The sequence below is a fragment of the Tripterygium wilfordii genome, chromosome 15 (assembly GCF_013401445.1).
Source record: "Tripterygium wilfordii isolate XIE 37 chromosome 15, ASM1340144v1, whole genome shotgun sequence".
Lineage (NCBI taxonomy): Eukaryota > Viridiplantae > Streptophyta > Magnoliopsida > Celastrales > Celastraceae > Tripterygium > Tripterygium wilfordii.
In genome coordinates, this window is record NC_052246.1 from 6,887,309 (window position 1) to 6,907,152 (window position 19,844).

Here is a 19,844-nt window from a genome sequence, read left to right on the forward strand (position 1 = left end):
TATCTTAACATAATAACATTTACTCACAACTTGAATCAAATACACAAAATATTCGGTGACCGGCCTTATTTGAAAGCAAGTAAAAGTTCTTAAAAGATAAATATACACACAAACACACACACTAGCTAGAGGCGGACCTACTTACATGTCACTGGGGGCACGGGCCCCCAATCAATTTTTTTTTTACACTAAGTATGTTATATATTTGTAATAAATTCATTATTAGACCCCCAATCATAAACAATTAGGCCCCCAATCATTAAGTCTAACCCAACCCACTAATTAACACTTATAAATTGTCAAGCCCAAACCAATATTCATAAATGATAAAGCCCACATACCCTGCTACCCCCAACACATCAGTTGAATGAGATTTGAGATTTGAGAAATTGAGGGAAGCAAACATTTTTCACCAAAAAAAGAAGAAGAGAAAATCAGCAAAAATTAGGGGGAAAATGTAGAAATACCATAAATATCAAATTGCATTTTAGGACAATTAATGCAACTCAATAAATGGTTGCTTCGCCAATGCAGAATAGTTGCTCCACCTGTATCTGTAAGTATACTTAAATGTATAATTTATACGATGGTGTAATACATAAATATCATAATGTAGCATGCTACAATACATACGATCGAGTGCTCATCAAGCCAGCTTCTTCCTAAAGAATATGGTAAGGGCAGAGCGTAGCAACGGCCAACTTGATAAAATGGCAGTATATGCAATCAACCACATTGAAATTCTATGCTGTCTAGCAATGCGATTTAAGCATATTTTCACTTGATTAGACACTCCACTAGAGGTGTTTGTAGCTTCTTTGGATGCTTGAGTGATGCCAGTGACATCGGATTTTGCTTCTGTAAGGCTCGCATCTTTTTCTGTATTTGACAGGGTTTCAGTAGTTCCTGGATGAACAACCTTCTGTAATACATCAAAGCCTTCAACCATGTCGTCTCGTGTTTGGTCATCGCAAGCTGCAGCCACCATTCCATCCTCTGTAAGGTGTACATATGGGCCCTGATCAATTGAACAATCCAACGACGAATGTGGACCTGTATTCTTTATCTGTAATATACAATATCAGCTGGCAGAAATGGCCAATGAATTGCATTACAAGAATGAAGACTAAAAAACTTAAATCCAATATATCCCCAAGAATCGAGATTATTGCGGTCCTGATTTTAAGACCCCAAAATCAAGGTTATATATAATTTTTGTATCCTGATTAATGCAGTAACATCTGTTCAACAAGTAAACTAAGAGTGACCAATATGAATGCACCTTTTTTTGTACATGCATATATGGACTAGAGCGAAGGACACCAAGAAACTCATCAACAGCCCTTACCCACCTGCAAACAAAGAAATATGGAGAGAAAGAAAAGGTGTACATAAGAAACGACGCTTCAATATGGTCACACATAGTGTTAAGAAACCCACTACAAATTACATTCAGAGAGGTACTTTTAGGCTTTTACATAAATTTTATCATGCACAAAACTCGAGTATATGGAGAAAAAATAAATTTATTTATACTCTACAATATACAAGTTAACAAAGATATTGACATACATATAAAGAACATGATAATGTGCTTTCAATTAAATCTTGCCCCAAAAGAAAGCAGGCACCATTTGTTTCATGGAAAATTGCTTGCCCATGGAAAAGAAAACAGCTTTTTGGAATAGGCTATTATTTTCTTTACTTTTTTATCTTAAATTTTTTTTTTTGCCACCTCTTTCATTCTATCAAACAATGAAAAATCAAGAATTTTACTATAGCATGATTCCTCCCTAAACAAATGGAGCCTAAATTGCAATTTAAGGGGTCAACTAGCTTCTACGTATATCGATGTGACCCGAACTAGGCAAAACAGATGGATAAAAACTAGAATGGAAATTCGACAAAGTGATCAAAATCTGGAAAAACATGACATTTTGTAGCTAATCTAACAGACAAGATACATAAATTGTAACAGGCAAATAAAAGGTTCAGCATTTTGAAACTAATGAAATTATTCATAGAATTCAAGAAACTAAACGTGGAAGAAATGAAATACCAAATGCCAGCAGCAGTTATTCCCTCAAAGAATGCTAGATGTCCTCCATGTCGTGTTGTGGCCAATACAACATTTCTGTTTGCCCTACAAAAAGGAAAACAGAATTAAATATAAGATCTTAAGATATAAATAATCATAGAACACAGTCAATGGCATTATAATAGGAGCTCTACCTGCATTCATCCCAAGGAATGGCTTCCTTTGTACAGACTGGATCGTCCAGGGCACTTATACAGAGTAGTGGCACTGACACGTTTGTCACATAATATGAACTGCTACAGCGCCTGTAGTATGTATCTACCGTCTAAATAAATAATTGATAGTTTCAGGTTTCAGCAATTCAGGATACCATATCCAGAATATAGAGGAAGTAGAAAAGCAACTTAAAGGCTTAACAACTGATATTAGTACCTCATATTTCGCAACAAGGCAGGTAGCATAATTGTCAAAATCTCTTATGGAACGTGACTTTGAAGCACAAGAGGATGATAAAACAAATAGCATCAGTCGCAGGAGAAATGGATAAAATTCTTAACAAAGGCAGACAAAATGTGAAATTTTTGTTTTCAAGAAAGTAAGTCATAAATATACAATGTAGCTAACTGAGAGTGTCGCTTAAACAAAACATGTAACAGAGCATGCAAGGTACATATCCGAATGCCAAATACTTTAACCATACTTGTTCCTCCCGCTAAGGAAATTGAAGTCTAGAATCTACATTTAGTTGAAAGTGTTAAGATTAGTTACTTTGTCATGCAACCCAATAAATTAAATTGTTGGTTTGGGGCATTTCACATCATTTATACCATATTCTAACAAACCCCCTCACGTGTGGGCTGGACAATCAGACAGCCCAATACATGCACAACAAACGAGGCCCAACATTGGGGCCACTCTCATAGGCCCTCACTTGGGGCAACAACAAACACACACAAAGGCCGACAATTGGGGGAATAACAAATGAGATTTTAAATTGAGGAAGTTAAGGTTTGAACCCAAGACCTCTGACTCCGATACCATGGAAAGACACCCTTAAAGTTCAGGATACTTCAAATTTTAACTTCCAAGGAACAGTGCCAATTTAGTTTCGAGCATAACTTGCTTCACTATAATTCTGAATGTATACTGACTTGAATCTCATCCATGAGTCAATTGATGTCACCATATTGAATTTCTCAAATTCAATCAGCTCATTATATACTAATTACTACATACTGAATTCTGGATATCATTGTAGTTTCCAGAAATTAACAATTTTCATTTTTCAAGATACAGGAAAAAGAAAGAAGATGAAAAATAACCAGGGAGATGGAATGGAACAAAAAAAAGAAGCATAAGTAAAGTTCATCTAATCTGGCTTTTCCTGCACCTTTTCAGGTGGGACTGCTGCAAGTGCAACCGAAAAACTGCCCAGAGTATGTGCGAGCTTCAAAAAGTGAGTATGGCCTCACAGAAATAAAAGATAGCCTTCTGCAGTTATAAAACATGCCTCAGTTTACCCAAAGACCATTATGCAAAACTAATTACAAATTTTGAGACAATAAAGAATAAGTCAAATTGGTATTTAGGACCGTGTTTGGTTTCTAGATTTCTGACTGGTCTTTGACTTCTAAGCCTATATGATTGCACTTAAATATCTGATGGGAACAATTGCTTTCATTAAGTAAACAGATTTTTATTACCGGGATTCCTCGTCCATATAAGAGCACTCCAATTCTTTTCTCTCTGTATTTCTTGTCATGTTCTTTTTTCTACTGTGGTACTGTGTGTGTGAAAGTGCTCCAGCTACTGGACTAAATCATCCCCCAAATTCCAAAAGGCTACATACTGACTCAACTAAAGAATGATTAGTCCTTTCAGAGAGAAGCATGAACCAAAGAAAAGGTATTAACTGGTTCCTGTGAAGCCATGCAGTACACCTGATCATATTACAAGAGAAAAAGCCTCAACAGGTACCAAACAGTAAAAAATTCATGCTTAACAGGCTAACTAAAGAAAATGACAATTTTTTGTGGAAAAATTCCTTTCACAAATGCTTGTGAATTAGAGTTCCAATTTGAATCCTACAAACTTTTAGAGATCATTGTCTTAGAGATCCTTGCAATTGCAAACAAGTATGGGAGATGTTATTACCTTATAATCTGGAGTATAAAACCAGTAACAATAAAACATCCAATTTCACTAGTTCCATGCCAATTACAATTTCGTAAGGGTTGTCCAAAGAATTTATTTATCTTGTTTTGGAATCCACAATTGCAAATTACTTGAAGAGTATGACTGTAGTTCAGGACGTGTGTTTCCCAAGAACATCCTTTAACTTGAAATACTTAATTGATGATTGAATTAGAAAATGAACTACTGCTTTTTCTATTTCCTTTCTCCTCATGTATGTTACCAGTGAACTGTTTTGAATACCCAAAGGAGGAAATTCACAATACTGAATCTAAAACATAGCCCTGGTCTAAACCCTAAACATAGCCATGGTCTGCATAAACAACTGCATAATTTTCCTGGAATTCCCATGACTTCGTATTAATCTGTTGCTGAACTATTATGCATTCCCTATAGATTTGAAAGGTTAACATATCAACTGAACAACTGAGAAAGATGTTATTTTGGTAAATGTAAATACTAAACAAATAAAGATACGCTTGAAGTAAGCCTAACAGGCTAACACAGAACTCCACAGAACTTAAAACACTGAAAATAAAAAGTCAAATGCATACATCAATAAAAAAAACTACATCTGTAGCAATAGAAGTTCTAAAAAAAGGTGTCCTCATATGAATGATGCATTCCCCTACACAGAATATTGAAGTCTGAAAATAAACTGACCTTGATAATACCTTCCCAGTTAGCAAGCCGTGAATACTGAGGCTCATGTCTGCAATAAACTTCTAGGGTATTATCATATGAAACTGGGTAGAAAAGAGGAAGAATGGCCGGGAGAAGAGAATAAAAATAAATAAATTAATGTAGCATATGTAATGACACAGATTTAAAGACCAAAACCTATTGAGGTTCATTTGGGCCAGCAAAGAAGGGAGAAAAACATACAATTTTGCGTAACCTTGAAGACCAAATGCAAGAGCTCGATCATAGAACTTCTGCAACAACTTGCGGCATATAAATCTGTCACCAATCTGCAAAAGAGGAAAAAAAAAGAACAGAACCCTTAATCACTTGATAATTGACAAGCACTAAAAAATGTGTCAAACTACAATATTTTCTTCCATGGAAAATGACAAAGTAACCTTGAATACAACTACAATATTTAACATGATACGAGGAAAGTATCAGGTAGATATAGAAAGTATTGTGGACAAGTTAGAGAGAAAATAAAGCACTAACCAAAAGGTCCCATGGATTGCAAATAGCTACAGCACCAGAGACAGGAACATTCTCTTTGTCCTCCCCAAGATATTTTACCTCAAAAATCAATTCACATTCAGCTATGAGATAAAGATAAGAAATTTCCATAGGTTGGTATCCACAAGCACAATTATAAAAATGGTTTTGCAAACCAACATAGTAATATATACATGCATATATAGATATAGATATACACACTCCTATAAGGACTGGCATGATAAAACAAATTATCTACTACCAGAAGCAAACCAATGTAAGGTTTAGATCGGCAAAGAAGTAGAGAAATAAACAGCCAAAATTTCAAAGCAAAATAACTCATATAATCGTATTGGCATCTATATTGGGACCTGAATATGTCGCCAATGCCTTAAACAATGTAGCTGATAAATCTAAGGTAGAAGCAAAAGTATAACTGAGCAGATAGATCTACTCTGAAGCAAGACAGTGGTAAGTTGGCTGATTGGTAAATTCATTCAAGTCCAATAGTACAGTTTTCTTTATTGTACTAAGAAGATGGCCTAGTGTTTTCTTCCAGAATCAGAAGGACCCAAGAAGCAAGCTGGAGCATGGGTGTCAACTTCAGCTTTAGAGCATCAAAAGAGAAATTTCCAAAATAAATACTAATTTCTCTCTGCCTCATAGAAGGGGGGTGTAAAAGGGAGACAAATACAAAATTTCTCTGAGAAAACCCAAAGTCAACTGCCATCCAAAGGCCACAACTTTAACTCAATTAGGAACAACTTCTCTTAAACAACTTATCTAAAGTAGGTGAAAAAGGCCCTGCCCCGAGTGAATAGTTGTTTCATACCATCCCAACAAATGTTTCCATCAAAATCACTCACGAGGCATGAAAAGAATACCAAAAGTAGAAAAAGGGAACTATTTCCCACAGAAACCTCACATATACCTTGACTCTTCAACAGAGACTACCAATGGGAAGATCACATCAGAAAAAACATCCCAAAAAAGTGAGAGCAGAAAATCACAGATTCAGGTTTAAATAATGACCAACCATAACACTGAACATGTAGGACATGTAACGCACATTTTATGAAAATTTATCCACAACAAAAATTAAATACATGTAAAAAGAATCCAAATGAACACACCAGAATGTTGGCACCAATGCTAGTTCCAATAGCAAATAAAGGAGCTCTGTGGTATTCTTGGTGAAGAAAATCAATGACTGCTCGTAGATCTTCTGTCCATCCAGCATTGTAAAAGCAATCTGACTGCAAAATTTTTTCAAATAAATAGATGAATGATACCAGTATGAAAGACTAGCACCGCATAATTCCGAACCAAGAAGCTGCTGAAGATTCCAGAATGACATCTGGAAGAGCGTCTAATAATATCTATCAGGGGTAATTTAAAATGACATTACACAATAAAAGAGTATTCGTATGAACAACTCAAACTACGAAGATGAAAGCGGTAAATTCTGCAGGTTTTTCTTTTGTTCAGAGTAGAGTTCAGATTTTTAAGAAAAACATTTAAAAAGAAATTCAATGTAATTGCAGCTAAAAACTAATCATGTAGAATAAGCCAATGTTAACCGAACACACCACCTAAGTTACTATATCTAATACCAGATTTCTTCTGTGTCTAATGGTATTGATGTTAGTTAGTACCACGTGCTATTATGCATGCAGCTTCACGCTTTAAAATCAGTAACATATGATCGAACCACAGTTGCACAATAAATTGCTTCATTTACCCATTGAAATTAGAAATATTCTGCTAGTTTTTTTGTTGTTTAATTTCTAAAATGTGCATTAATGTACTAGGCACACTTAAAAAGTATCATTTCATATTCAGCCACCATGGGCACATGTAACAGAAAAATAAATGTTGCTTATACCAAAATAGGGACTTGATGCCAGCACATGGAGCAAGCAACGAGTCAATTACCGTGCAAGACTAGCTTAACACATAATGTTGGTCTAGCATAGGGAAAATTTCTTTCACTGTTTGAGTAGTAATGTAGTATGTATTTTTTACCCTTTGATCAAGGAATTTTCAGCATAAATTGCAATGTCCGTCATGTGTGGCTCCTATATATGCTTATAAAAATCTAATTTCTTGCAATAATCTTCGAAGTGATATCTAGGACTAGCTACATTCCATCATTAAAACTTCCACCAGTTGCTTTCACTTATGGTATGAGTTGAAAACTAAATGAGATCAAGGCCAAAACCACTATGATATTGCAATGATAGATATCAATGCAAAAGTTATTCAGTTAAAAATGAAAATTTAATCCTTGTACTGTTGTACAACACTAAAGTCCAAATCATTTATCTATCTTGCCAACAAAGTCATAGTAAGTTAAAGAATAAAAGATACTTCACAGCATTATATTCAGAGACATCAACGTGAGGCCACAATTTGTTACTTTTGCATACATTTCAGCAGCAAGAAGAGATGCAATTTCGTATTGTGAAAACACTACACTCTACAAAATTTCATATTGTTTAAATAATACATATTAATGCAGAGAACTTACAGTGATAGAAACGCCACCCAATCCCCTATGATTGGTGATAACAACATTCCATCCACTTTTTGCCAACTTGAAGGCAAGATGCGTTAGATACTGAAAATCAAATAGTAATAGATAGAAAAACGAAACGTTATTAGGAAACCCTCGTGTAAGTAAAAAGTTCATTACAATGTAAGATAAGCTGTTCACCAGAAACGCAAGTAAAATTGAAGTTCTTAATTTAAAAGGAACTTAATCCTTTACAATTTGGAATTAGGGTTGGCACTGCAGCATTTCAGATGAGTTTTTAAGTTCCAAGAAGAAAACAAGACGAATGTTATGAGTTGATTTATTTGTGGTATCTGGAATGCCAAAACACTCCCTAGCTCCTATAATTACGTAAAATCAAAGAAACAACTTTAGTTACAGGAACTTTGTCATCTTGGAACCATATTACTGTAGTCACAAACCTGTGGGAAAACTCATAAGAAACATGTGAGCCACAAAACACGTGTCGACCAGCAATTTACATTGTCATTTCCACTCCAGTCTAAACTTAGGGAAGACTTAAAAGTCAAAGTATTGAAAACCTCAAGGAGTAAGAATCTTCATTCTTGTGTCAGCTAGAGTTACTACTTACTACACAATTCCCATCACAACTTCCCCCGTGAAAGACCAAAGCTCATTCTACTTATTCAAATTTTGCAGTCTCAATAACTTTGACATGCCTTGAACAAGGGGATCCTACAGATTCAGGTTTTTAATACATAATTTTTCAAAGAATGTGGCAAGTGGCAACAAATTTACATACTCAACCAAACATCCCATTCATCAATAAATGATTAAAATTGAATCACAATACACTACTGCTAATACTTGAGAAGCATTAATTGGCATGCACACCCAATCTCCTCATCCAACAATCTTTCACTCGCCTGCATGGTTTACCATACGCAATCCAAGGCACAACAAGATTACTAAAAGTACTCATAACAACCAACTGCTCAGACACATGAATTCCTCAACCGAAGTTCTTCTGGATTTTAAGGGAAAAGAATAAACTTATAAGGTTGAAGAAATGAAAAATAAAAATAAAAATGTTCCGAAACCATATATACCCATTTACCAAGGCATTTTAATCTACCTTCCTCCAGATCTAAAAGTACCTTTTTAATAATGTACAAGATGATGATTAAGGTTGTGTACTATGTTAATAGACCTATAATTCCGAAAGACTTACAAATCCTTACCATTGAAACTGAAAATACTGAGGTGCAACATTCAAATAAAACTCCAATGCAAAATTTTATTGTTTTAGGGGTCAAAATATCATGTTAGGAACCTCTGCTCCAAATGAACAGTAGCAAGATTCTTAAGAGCTTTCAAGGATTGATGCGCCGCGTTTTAAGTTCATTAGCATAGTTTCGTGAATTATCTGCTAAGATACTCTAGAGAATAGTTTATTGAGTTCTCAGCCAAGATACTCAAAAAGTGTACACGTTATTAAAATACCAAAAAACCTACCTTCTCCCTTCAATCAGTGTACAAGATAGAGTGCTCCTATAAAAAGTATTTTCTTAGCTAGTATTAAAGTCTTATGTCAATTGAACAAATTAGCAAGAAACAGCATATATTCTCAAGGCACAAAAATAAATTTAAGACTTGGCAATCACGATAAGATAGAGTGAAAATAAATTATTCAACTAACTTTAGAAGAAGAGTCACTAGTTAAGCCAGGAACCACAATCGCGATTGGAGTTGTGTCATCTCCAGGAATGGCAGTATTGATGTCAACTTCATCTCCTGAAACTGTATAAGAATACATTCAACATCAGTGAAGAAAAGATTTACTTTATTTCTTGGATACTATAAACCAGAGTTTTTAAGATTCACAGGGTTATACCTCATGTCTCTAAGTAACAGTTACCTTTTTGTCTGAATCACAAGGCCGTGCCATGTGAATAACAAACTATTTCTAAATCCAGTTATTCATGTTAAGAATTATGAATCATTAATCAGTGCCCTAGGAACTTGTTAACAAAAACCATGTTGTTTATTAACTAACATTTATGCACAAAATTCTAGTAACTCGAGAATGATGCACTTATATCCAGCAACCAGATGCAATAAAGTTTTCGTAAGATAGCTATCAAAACATAAATATATCACTAGAAATCACACACATTCCATCTTTTCACCCATTTAACTACCAAGGAAGTTTGTTTTAAGGATATGATGACGTAAAAAAAATGTTTATAGAGGATCAGAAGTTTTCCAAGTCAGAACCATTAGAACATCAGCGCATGTCATCTTGGAAAAAACTAAATCCAACACTGCCAAGGTATAAACATGGGCCAATTATGAAGAATTACATATTCCAGAGCTAAATAAGAATACTAGGCTGCACCCGCATACCCTCTTTATGAAAATCAAAAAGGAAAGATTATATGTATTTATATGCCGAGTGAGTGGTGTGTTTGTTACATGTCCGATGAGAATGATAGTGTTCTGGAACAAGTGATCACAACCTGTTGATAATGAAGCCCTCAGGTCCAAACAGAAGCTGGTAAAGGTAAAAGTAAATAAATCGATGAAAACAAGGTCACAGCTGCAAATCTTATATCTTAATTCGAATGCAAATCAGACATTTCAAAAATTAAGCATTCATATTCGAACAAAAAAAAGGCTTATTCCTGCTCAACGGAAATATACTTTCCTAAAGGAGATAAGTTCGCCAGGACGAAGCAAGTGGCTAATCTTGTTGACAGTCAAAAAAGAGAAGAATATTACTCCTTAACATAAAATAAAAAGAGCAGGCTAATCTACCAGCTATTCTCTTTGAAGTTAGACCTGTTGTCAATTCATGGAAAGTCCTAGAGTTGATCATAGAGAAGTTCTTTCTGAGTCTCAGGCAGTGAGATACTTAGAAAGGGCTAGGAGTTTGGGATTACTATTTAATAAGTTTATCTCATGAAATATAATTGGCTTCTCATATGCTGATTGGGATGGAAAATATCTAGACAAGAGATCCACATCATGTTGCTTCACATTTGTTGGGATTATCTAATCACTCAGAGGAGTAAGAAACAGAAATTGCTAGTTACATCGACCGCAAAAGCAGAATATAAGCTTGTGGATCACTGCTTGTGAGCTGATATAGATGGAATCATTCTTGCATGAAATGTAGCCAAGCAATGCGACTATTCCATGACAATCAAGTGACATTGGAAATAGATTCTTGTTTGGTCTTTGATGAGAGAAAAGAGTTTGGGGATCAAATGTCACTTCAAAAGATACTTGGTGAATAAAGGTTGTTGTACCTTTGTATGAGAAGTCCAAAGACTAGGGGTCATTCTCACGAAATCCTTGAGAAGAACTCCTTTACTGAACTTTGCAACAAATTAAGCATGAATGATAACTATACTCCAATTGCCAGATGCTATTTGCACTAGCAATGACATAAACTGGAGGCCATCTCGGTTATCCCAGCTCTGTTGAAGGAAATTGGGCAGTATGGAAAGGTAAGAAATATTCTGCAGTGGTTAGATCAAATGCAGAATGGGACAAAGCTGTGAATCCTAATGCAAGAAATCCTCAGATATAAATTATCGATAAGAAAGAAGAGAACAAATGTTAGTTCCAGTCAACCTGTTGTATCAATGAAGCCTGAATGGACTCAAAACAAGTTTGACGAGAAAACAACCTAGAAGATTCATAAAAATTACATCAATTAGGTCCTCAGATTATTAAGTCCATTTTTATTCTTGCTTTGGTTGTTTTGGACCTTCTCTTGGATATTCCACTCGATCCTGGCTTGCATAGTTCTCACCAATTCAGATTTCTGAAGAGAGAGAGAGAGAGAGAGAGTCTGGGAAGTGGGAACCACAATTATATCTAATACTACAAAAAGTAATGGATTATGACCATGAAATGCCAAAGGCTCAGGGTATATGTGATGTGAATGGTACTGAGTAAAAAGATCAAATATATTATGGTTGGTGTTACAGAAGTCATAGACACGGTTGCTATATATATTAATGTAGACATATGTGTTGCGCACATGAAGTAGCAATGTTCTATTTAAAGCTTTGAACTAACCATCAAAAGGTGTTAGCCAATCCAGAGCAATGGTTCCACCATCAGAAGTGTGAAAGATTTTTCTGAAAGAGCATCAAAAGGATTTGTTAGTCAACAATCATATATACATATTTAATGTGAAAAACTGTAATCAACATTTGTCAATTTTTTCACCAGGCGGTAGGGGGTATTAATATTTGAGAAAACAGCAATCTATCCTCACTCTACCCTGGCCCTCACAACCACAAACAACAATAAATAATGAAAGAAAGCGGAGAGACAAAATTATAGGAAAAAAAAATATACATATATATATATATGGAAAAATAGAGAAACCAATTACAGGCATAAACACATAAACATAGGAGATGCGATAATAACATCATTCACCCATTTATGATAAACCCATTTACAATAAACCCAGAAGCCATAGATGCATTAGCAGAAGTAAGAAAATTTTGAACTTAAGAGCACGAATCCAAGATAAAATCATATTTAGCGTATCAAACTTGAATCTGAAACAGATCCATATGCCTTAGCGATTACTGAATGCAAGTTTCTAAAGAAAAGATAAAGCATTCTAAATATTCCATTCAAGTAGAAAAACAGCACATCAACCAATGACAATGCTGCTTCTGCAAGCAGAAATATTTCATTCATCATGAACATGTTTCGTCACCTAGTGATGTTAATTAACATATCCATTAGGCAATCCAAGATCAATATTCTAATTACTCAATAAGGAAGTTCTGCATGAGATTTCATACAGTGGCAGATTCACCTCTTTCTGGACAATATACAAATGAAGTAGCAGAGTTCATGCTACAAAAATTTGGATAGCTATTGCTCTTCACTATGAAAAGAATGACAGATGTATTAACTGTCGGCTTCCAGTACGATAATATTGTGCCTATGGAAAAGGGCAATCCTCTTTTCTAAATTAAAGCAATTCCATTTCCTTAACCAAATTGCATACAAAAAGGGAAATACATATATATATATATGGATGGGCCATTTCCTATGGGGGAACACTAGAAACTGATCAGGTTTGGCTCGTGTTACAGTCAAGCTCCATTCTGCTTCATTTTTTCCTGTTTGATGTAAGTAGCACTACATGGTAGTAGCATTACTAAGGCATGAAAGGATGCCTGCCAATTAAATATCGGGGCAGAGGATTTGATCAACATACTTCAGGCATATTGAAGGGAGGACAACAAGATTATATCTTACTTCCACAGGTTCTATTACAGTGGAGATTTCTTTGCTAGATATAATTATCACCCTTGCCTTATAGATTTAGAAACAAAGGATGTATACATTTGGTTGCCACTGCAGATTTTCAAAACAGCACATGGAAGCTGAGAATACATGGGTAAAATGTATCTCTCTTCCTCCACATCCATAAGACGTGAACATCCAGAAATTAGATTGAACTACCTTTCAGAAACGTCGGATGACTCATGACTGACACAATGAAGTAGTTAATCTTAGTCTTTTTTGTATTTCTACTAATTAGTTTTACATATTCTAGAAAAGAAAATTACGAAAAGAAAAAAGAGAGGGACTGAGGGAGAGAATATAACTCTGTTTAACTACTGTTCTAGCGAATAAGCCAAACACAGCAAAGTCATTGTCTGACGATAAATACTATAACAACTACGCACTATGAACGATCACTACATACACCGACAGGCCGAAATATATCAATTCAAATTTAATACTCTAACATAATGAGACAAACAAGACTTGTTAACTAGTCTTGTTTGTCTCATTATAACAAACATCACCTTCTATACTTGACAGCTGGAGGCTTCCCAAAGAAATGCAAGAAAGCAATCTGAAAATGAGAACTCGAAAGCCACGGCGTCGGTAAATACCTTCACAAGCCAACAAAACATCAAATTCAAAATCAAGCATCACGAACATAGTTATCCGAGAAAATTGAGATAGCCGCGAAGATCCACGAATCCCTCTGGTGGCCAAGAAATTTAGGCAGACAAAATTTTCCGCGAAACACAAAAGCCAGAGAATTCAAAATCAAAATACAAAGAAGGTATAACGAGTACCTGCCGTTAAGAATCCTGCACTTGGAAACCAGATTGTGGTAGATATGAGAGGCGGAATTGTAGGTGAATGTAACGGGACTGCCCCGAAAGCCAGTGAAGAGGTCCTCAAGGAGATGGAACTCGAGGAAATTGTAGAGAAATACAAGGAGGAGAATAACGAAGGCGAACATGTAGTGCCAGAATGGTATCAGAGAGAGCGATTTGAAAAGGAGGTGGTAGGCGTTTACAGGATCAGAATCCATGAATGTGGTGGGAGAGAAAGTGATCCCGTGATCGGAAATTTCAAAGAAAGTTTTTTGAATGGTTTGTTTGGTTGGTCTATCTGTAGTAATGTTGAATTAAACGTTCGACAGATCGAGAAAACGCCGCCGAACACGTGCGATGGAGGGTACTTGTGCCAGAATATTGGGCCATCGCGTCAGATTTTCTTTCCTTATTTTAAGAAATAAATTAAAAATAGGGTCTGCATGAGATTACTTAAAGCTTACTTAGATAGAGCAGTTGCAAAATTAACAGAATTGATAAAAGGGAAAATTAAATATAAGTCTTTTATGGGAGAACTTTATTTGAATAAGGACATTGTTAACAATCTTATTCCATAAAATCCATATACTTTAAACTAATATTTTAAAAATGATAAATTCTTACCCTAAATTTTTTAAATGACTAAAATAACCTCAGTTTAATTATTTAAATTTTAAAAACAGTAGTGATACATATCCCAGCAAAATGTATCCCAAAGATATCCCAGTCTATGTGGCAAAGACACATCATCATGTGACATGGAAAGTAGATATTTTGTTATTTTTTATGGTGCGTTTGGTACGAGGGTAATGGGGTGTAATAGTTATAAGGGTAATTAAATTTTAAGTTTACTTGTGTTTGTTATGTCATTATAACTTTTACTCCTGTAATAAATTTTAGTAATTAAGCTTATTTTTTACACATAAAGTTTACTAGTGGGGGACCTGGGTAATAAAAAGTAATGAGAAGTTTTACTCCAATCTATTACCCCTTTAAATAAAAAATTCTAAAAGCTCATAAGTCATATATACATATATATATATATATACACATATACACATACACATATATATACACACATATATATACACACACATATGCACTGTCTGTGTATATATATACATATATATATATATACACACACATATACATACACACACATATATATATACATATGCACTGTCTATGTATTATATATATATATAATACACTTACATATATCTATATATATAATATAATGCACTTACATATATATATATATAATACACATACATATATACATATACACAGACACATATATATGTACATATGCACTGTCTATGTATTATACACACACACATATATATATATAATACACATACATATACACATATATACATATACACAGACACATATATATATACATATGCCCTGTCTATGTATTATATATACACATACATATTTACATAATACACATACATATATGCACAATACATATACACAGACAGTGCATGCACTGTCTGTGTATGTGTGTGTATTATATATATATACATACATATTTTATATAAATATAAATATAAATATATGCATATTATATATATATATAAAAATAAATGATATCGGGCTTGGGTTGGGTTGGGTTGGGCTCGGGCTGGGCCAAAATTGGCCCGAGGTGTCGGGATTCGGGTTGGGCTAACCCAAAAAATGGAGCCCATGCCCGCCCAAGGGGTTGGGCAGGGCCGGGCTCAGACCTAGGCCCTCGGGTCAAATGGTGACCCCTACTCTTGTGTTACGTCTTTGTCATGGATTTGACTGTTATCAAATTATTTTGTTGAAATTGTTAACGATTGTTGTTATATATATATATGTATGGCTGTGTGTGTATATATATATGCATATGTATCTATATTTTTAAAATTTTGGTACATGATAGTCGTAACAATAAAAAACATAATCTCACTTTTTTCTAGTTTTGTTCATTACAATAATAACAAACAAGGGTAATGGTATTACACCAGTAATGTATAGTCGTAACAAACAAGAGTAATGAATACTTAGGTAAATTTTATCCTTTTTTACCAAACAATGGTAACACTTATTCTCCATAATTGTTATTACTCTTGTAACATTTACATGGGTAACAAATTATACCTCTAAATTTTTACCCCCATACCAAACGCACCCTTACTGTTGCTCTTGACATCATCTTATGACATCACATGTTTTTACCTTTTCTTTTTTAAATTAAAATTCAAAACGTTTTATCTCTCAAAATACATGTTAGATTTCAAAAAAAATTACATATTCGAAATCAACATGTAAAACTCTTTCCAACAAGATCCATTGTCGATATATTTTATCGGGTCATTATTAATTACATTATTTTCAAAAACAATGCAATTACACTATTTCATTATCATATTGTAATTACATTAATTTTTAGTTACACGAATTTTTATTACATTGTTTTATTGCTATGACATTGTTTTTGTGTAACTAAATTGTTTTAGTAATAATCTAGAAGATTAAAAAATAAGTAATTAAACTACTTTTCATTATCAGACTATAATTACATTATTTTTGAATTACACATACTATAATTACATTATTTTTGGATTACTCAGAAAATAATTACATTATTTTTTTAATTACATGTAATAACAATCTTTAACTATAAAAAATAATGTAATAAAAAAAAAAGCAATAATACTTTGTACTCTTGCTGCAGCTTTCTAATTGTACTTTAGCCTTCCCTCCCACAGCTACCTTCGTCCAACCATACTCAGTGTCCACCTTTTGTTTTGCAACTCACCACCGCTCACAGCTTCAATCAACGTCGTCGTCTTCTTTTTCTTCCCATACACAGTTGACCGTGAGGTGAGGCGTGCGAGGAGGAGGGAGAAGAGATAGGGAAGAGAGAGAAATGATAGAGGGAGAAGAGGAAAAGAAAGCAAGGACATGTGGGGAAATAATTTAAAAATTTTAATTAATGCCATGTTGGCATGTACAGTTAGGATGCCACATAGACTGGTATATTGCTGGGATGTAAATTTGCTGGGATATCTAGCTTTTTTGATTTAAAAATAAATCATGAAGTTTACAGAAATTTCTCTCTCACTTACGAAAGCTCCTCTTTCATGACTATAGCTGCAGGGAATATTTTTCTTTCCAATTTTCTTCGTGAAATTAATTTTCTAACATGAATTTTGCATAAATTTGAATTTCTATAATGATTCACCTTGCGATTCTGTTGATTTCTAGATCTGATCATATTCACCATGGAACTTGTAGTTTTCCTTCGATTTGTCATCAATAATTATTTTCGAAAGTTTCTGTGGTGATTTTTTTGTATTTTTTGGTTCTGATTCCTGTTGCAAACTGCAGGTGATATGTTATCTGTTTCACATAATTTGATATTTGTCATAATATTATCTGTCTTATTGAAATGTTATCTGCCTTTAATGAAATGTTATCTGCCTTTAATGAAATGTTATCTGTTTTAGAACTCAACAGATAACATATAAGAACAGATATGAAACAAATATATTATCTGCAAATTCAGATCCAATTTTCGAAGAAAAAAAAAGAGTTCAAACAAACAATAAAACCTCAAAGGTGATGCGTCTTGGTCCGTGGAGTTGATTGGTGTTGTTGATGGTCATCGGAGTTGGCCGTATTGGCCGGATCTAGCTCTTTTTCAAATGGTGACCGTGATTTCAAGAAACGTTTTTGGTGAATCAAGTGATAATCGATGGCTAGTGATGATTGGATTTTGATCGAGCTGACCTAGAGCTTTATTTCAGTAGTTTGTTCGTTGAAAACGATGACCGGATGGTAAATTTTCGATGGTTGACATGAAGGAAGAAGAAGAGAGAAGAAGAGAGAGAGAGAAAAAAAAAAGGAGGAGGAGGAAGAAGAAGAATGACATCACGCGTATGACTATAGATGGATTTTAGAGATATATTTAGGGGCATTTTTGTCAACACAATACAAATATACTTTTTTCTAATGTTTTTCCCACCTTGTTCTTCCTTGAATATATAACTACCATATTATCCTTTCCCCTAATTTCCCCTTGATAAAATTGGTGACTATAACTGGACTGCCCTGAAAGCCGATGAAGAGGTCCTCAAGGAGATGGAACTCGATGAAATTGTAGAGAAATACAAGGAGGAGAATAACGAAGGCTAACATGTAGTGCCAGATTGGTATGAGAGAGAGTGATTTGAAGAGGAGGTGGTAGGCGTTTACAAGATCAGAATCCATGAATGTGGTTAGAGAGAGAGAGAGATCCCGTGATTGGAATTTGGAAATGTCAAAGAAAGTGAATTGTTTGTTTTGGATGGTGAAATTTGTAGCGAAGCTACTAAATGACCCAAGTATTTTGGTCCCAACATGACCCAAGTAGATGTGGCAAGTCCAATCAGCATGCCAACAATGTAATTTTGAAATGGAGATCGGTAATCGGGGAGAGCATTTTTCAATTATAGACTCTACAATTTGAAACTAATTGCGGAGCCCCCTAATCCAACCCCAATACCCCATCGGATTACTTCCATTGCATTGTACAAACGTTTTACTCTCGTCTTCATCGGCAATTATGTTCATGGAGATGATCAGAGTGGTTTGCTTTGTTTGAAGGTGACGCTGTAGGTGAAAATCAAGGTCAGGAAAAGACAAATTTCAAGGTAATGTGCAGTGATTACATAAATATTTTTGTTGTACTGCATCGTCGATAACCGTCATGGGTATTAACAATTGGTTTTTCTTATACGCGTGTGTTGTTTGAGCTCAAAATAGGTTTAAAGAAGAAAGAAATTTCAAGGTTATGTGTTCCATTCAGTCAATAACTCAACATATTCTTGGCTTCTTTCCATATTTTAACCACCAAATCCCACTCAACTTATGTTTTGGTCCATTGTTTTGTTTTCTGCAGAAGCAAGTGTCATTTTTTGTTTGATTTTATGACCGATTTATGTGTCTTGCATAGTTGATTTGGGTAGGGTTTATTGTGGGAACTCATACCCATCTGTTTTGGGTCAATTGCATTGCTTTGCTTCTTTTGTAGTGGATTTTTTAGGGAACCCAAACCCATCTGAGCTTGTCCAGAGACTTTTGTGCATTGCATTGTTTTTTTTAGTGCTCAGCGTTATATCTTCTTGTCCAACAAATTATGGTTGATTGCGTTGTCCATTTTATTATGATTGCATTGTTTTTTTAGGAGATTAGCTGACTGATTCCACTAATATTAGTGTCTGGTCAACATTTTTTAGTGTTATACATTGTTTACTTGGGCATGGTTTTATTAGGGAATCCACAATGATATGAGCCTGTCAACAAATTTTTAGTGCATTTCATTTTTTTCATGGGATATTTGTTGACACATTTCATATACAATTGTGCTATGACCCTGTTTTGGTCCATTGCATTTGTTGTTTAGTTAATTGAATTGTTTTCCACGACACGCTTTGTTTTCTTATTCCACAACCAGTGGAGATTGTCCCCATTCTTGGTAATTTGCATTGTTTTTTATATCAGATTTGTTGACTGAACTTATTCCATAGGCATTTAGTGCATTGCATTTCATTTTTTCAATGAAGGATTGACGACTTAATTCACACACAATTGTACTATAGGCCTGTTTTGGTCCATTGCATTGGTTGTTTAGTTAATTGAACTGATTCCATAGGCATGCTTTGTTTTTTGATTCTACAACCCTGTTTTATGTGTATTGCATTGTTCGAAAATACAATGTCATCTTATTCACATCTCATCTTTAAAGGCA

At 34.5% G+C, this 19,844-nt stretch overlaps 1 protein-coding gene across 1 annotated transcript; it reads right to left on the reverse strand.

Moving 5' to 3' along the window:
• Positions 1-444: 444 nt before the first annotated feature.
• LOC120016328 (embryogenesis-associated protein EMB8) lies at positions 445-14,399 on the reverse strand. Its single transcript, XM_038869049.1, has 14 exons — positions 14,057-14,399; positions 13,778-13,867; positions 12,012-12,073; positions 9,622-9,722; positions 7,938-8,027; positions 6,541-6,663; positions 5,411-5,488; positions 5,117-5,202; positions 4,895-4,943; positions 2,471-2,527; positions 2,233-2,363; positions 2,060-2,143; positions 1,283-1,352; positions 445-1,066 (listed from the first exon to the last, which is right to left on the reverse strand). The coding sequence occupies exons 1-14, from the start codon at positions 14,296-14,298 to the stop codon at positions 647-649; spliced, it is 1,683 nt and encodes a 560-aa protein (XP_038724977.1). The 5' UTR covers positions 14,299-14,399; the 3' UTR covers positions 445-646.
• Between the last annotated feature and the right edge of the window lie 5,445 nt (positions 14,400-19,844).

What these genes read in the sequence shown, in the direction of transcription:
- LOC120016328 (XM_038869049.1), bottom strand. Translation starts at nt 14,298, where the DNA reads ATGGATTCTGATCCTGTAAACGCCTACCACCTCCTTTTCAAATCGCTC. An exon ending in ACTGGGAAGGTATTATCAAG is followed by an intron (nt 2,528 to 4,894) that starts GTCAGTTTATTT and finishes TGTGCTTCAAAG; the next exon opens with TCACGTTCCATAAGAGATTT. An exon ending in ATAACTGCTGCTGGCATTTG is followed by an intron (nt 1,353 to 2,059) that starts GTATTTCATTTC and finishes CTTTGTTTGCAG; the next exon opens with GTGGGTAAGGGCTGTTGATG.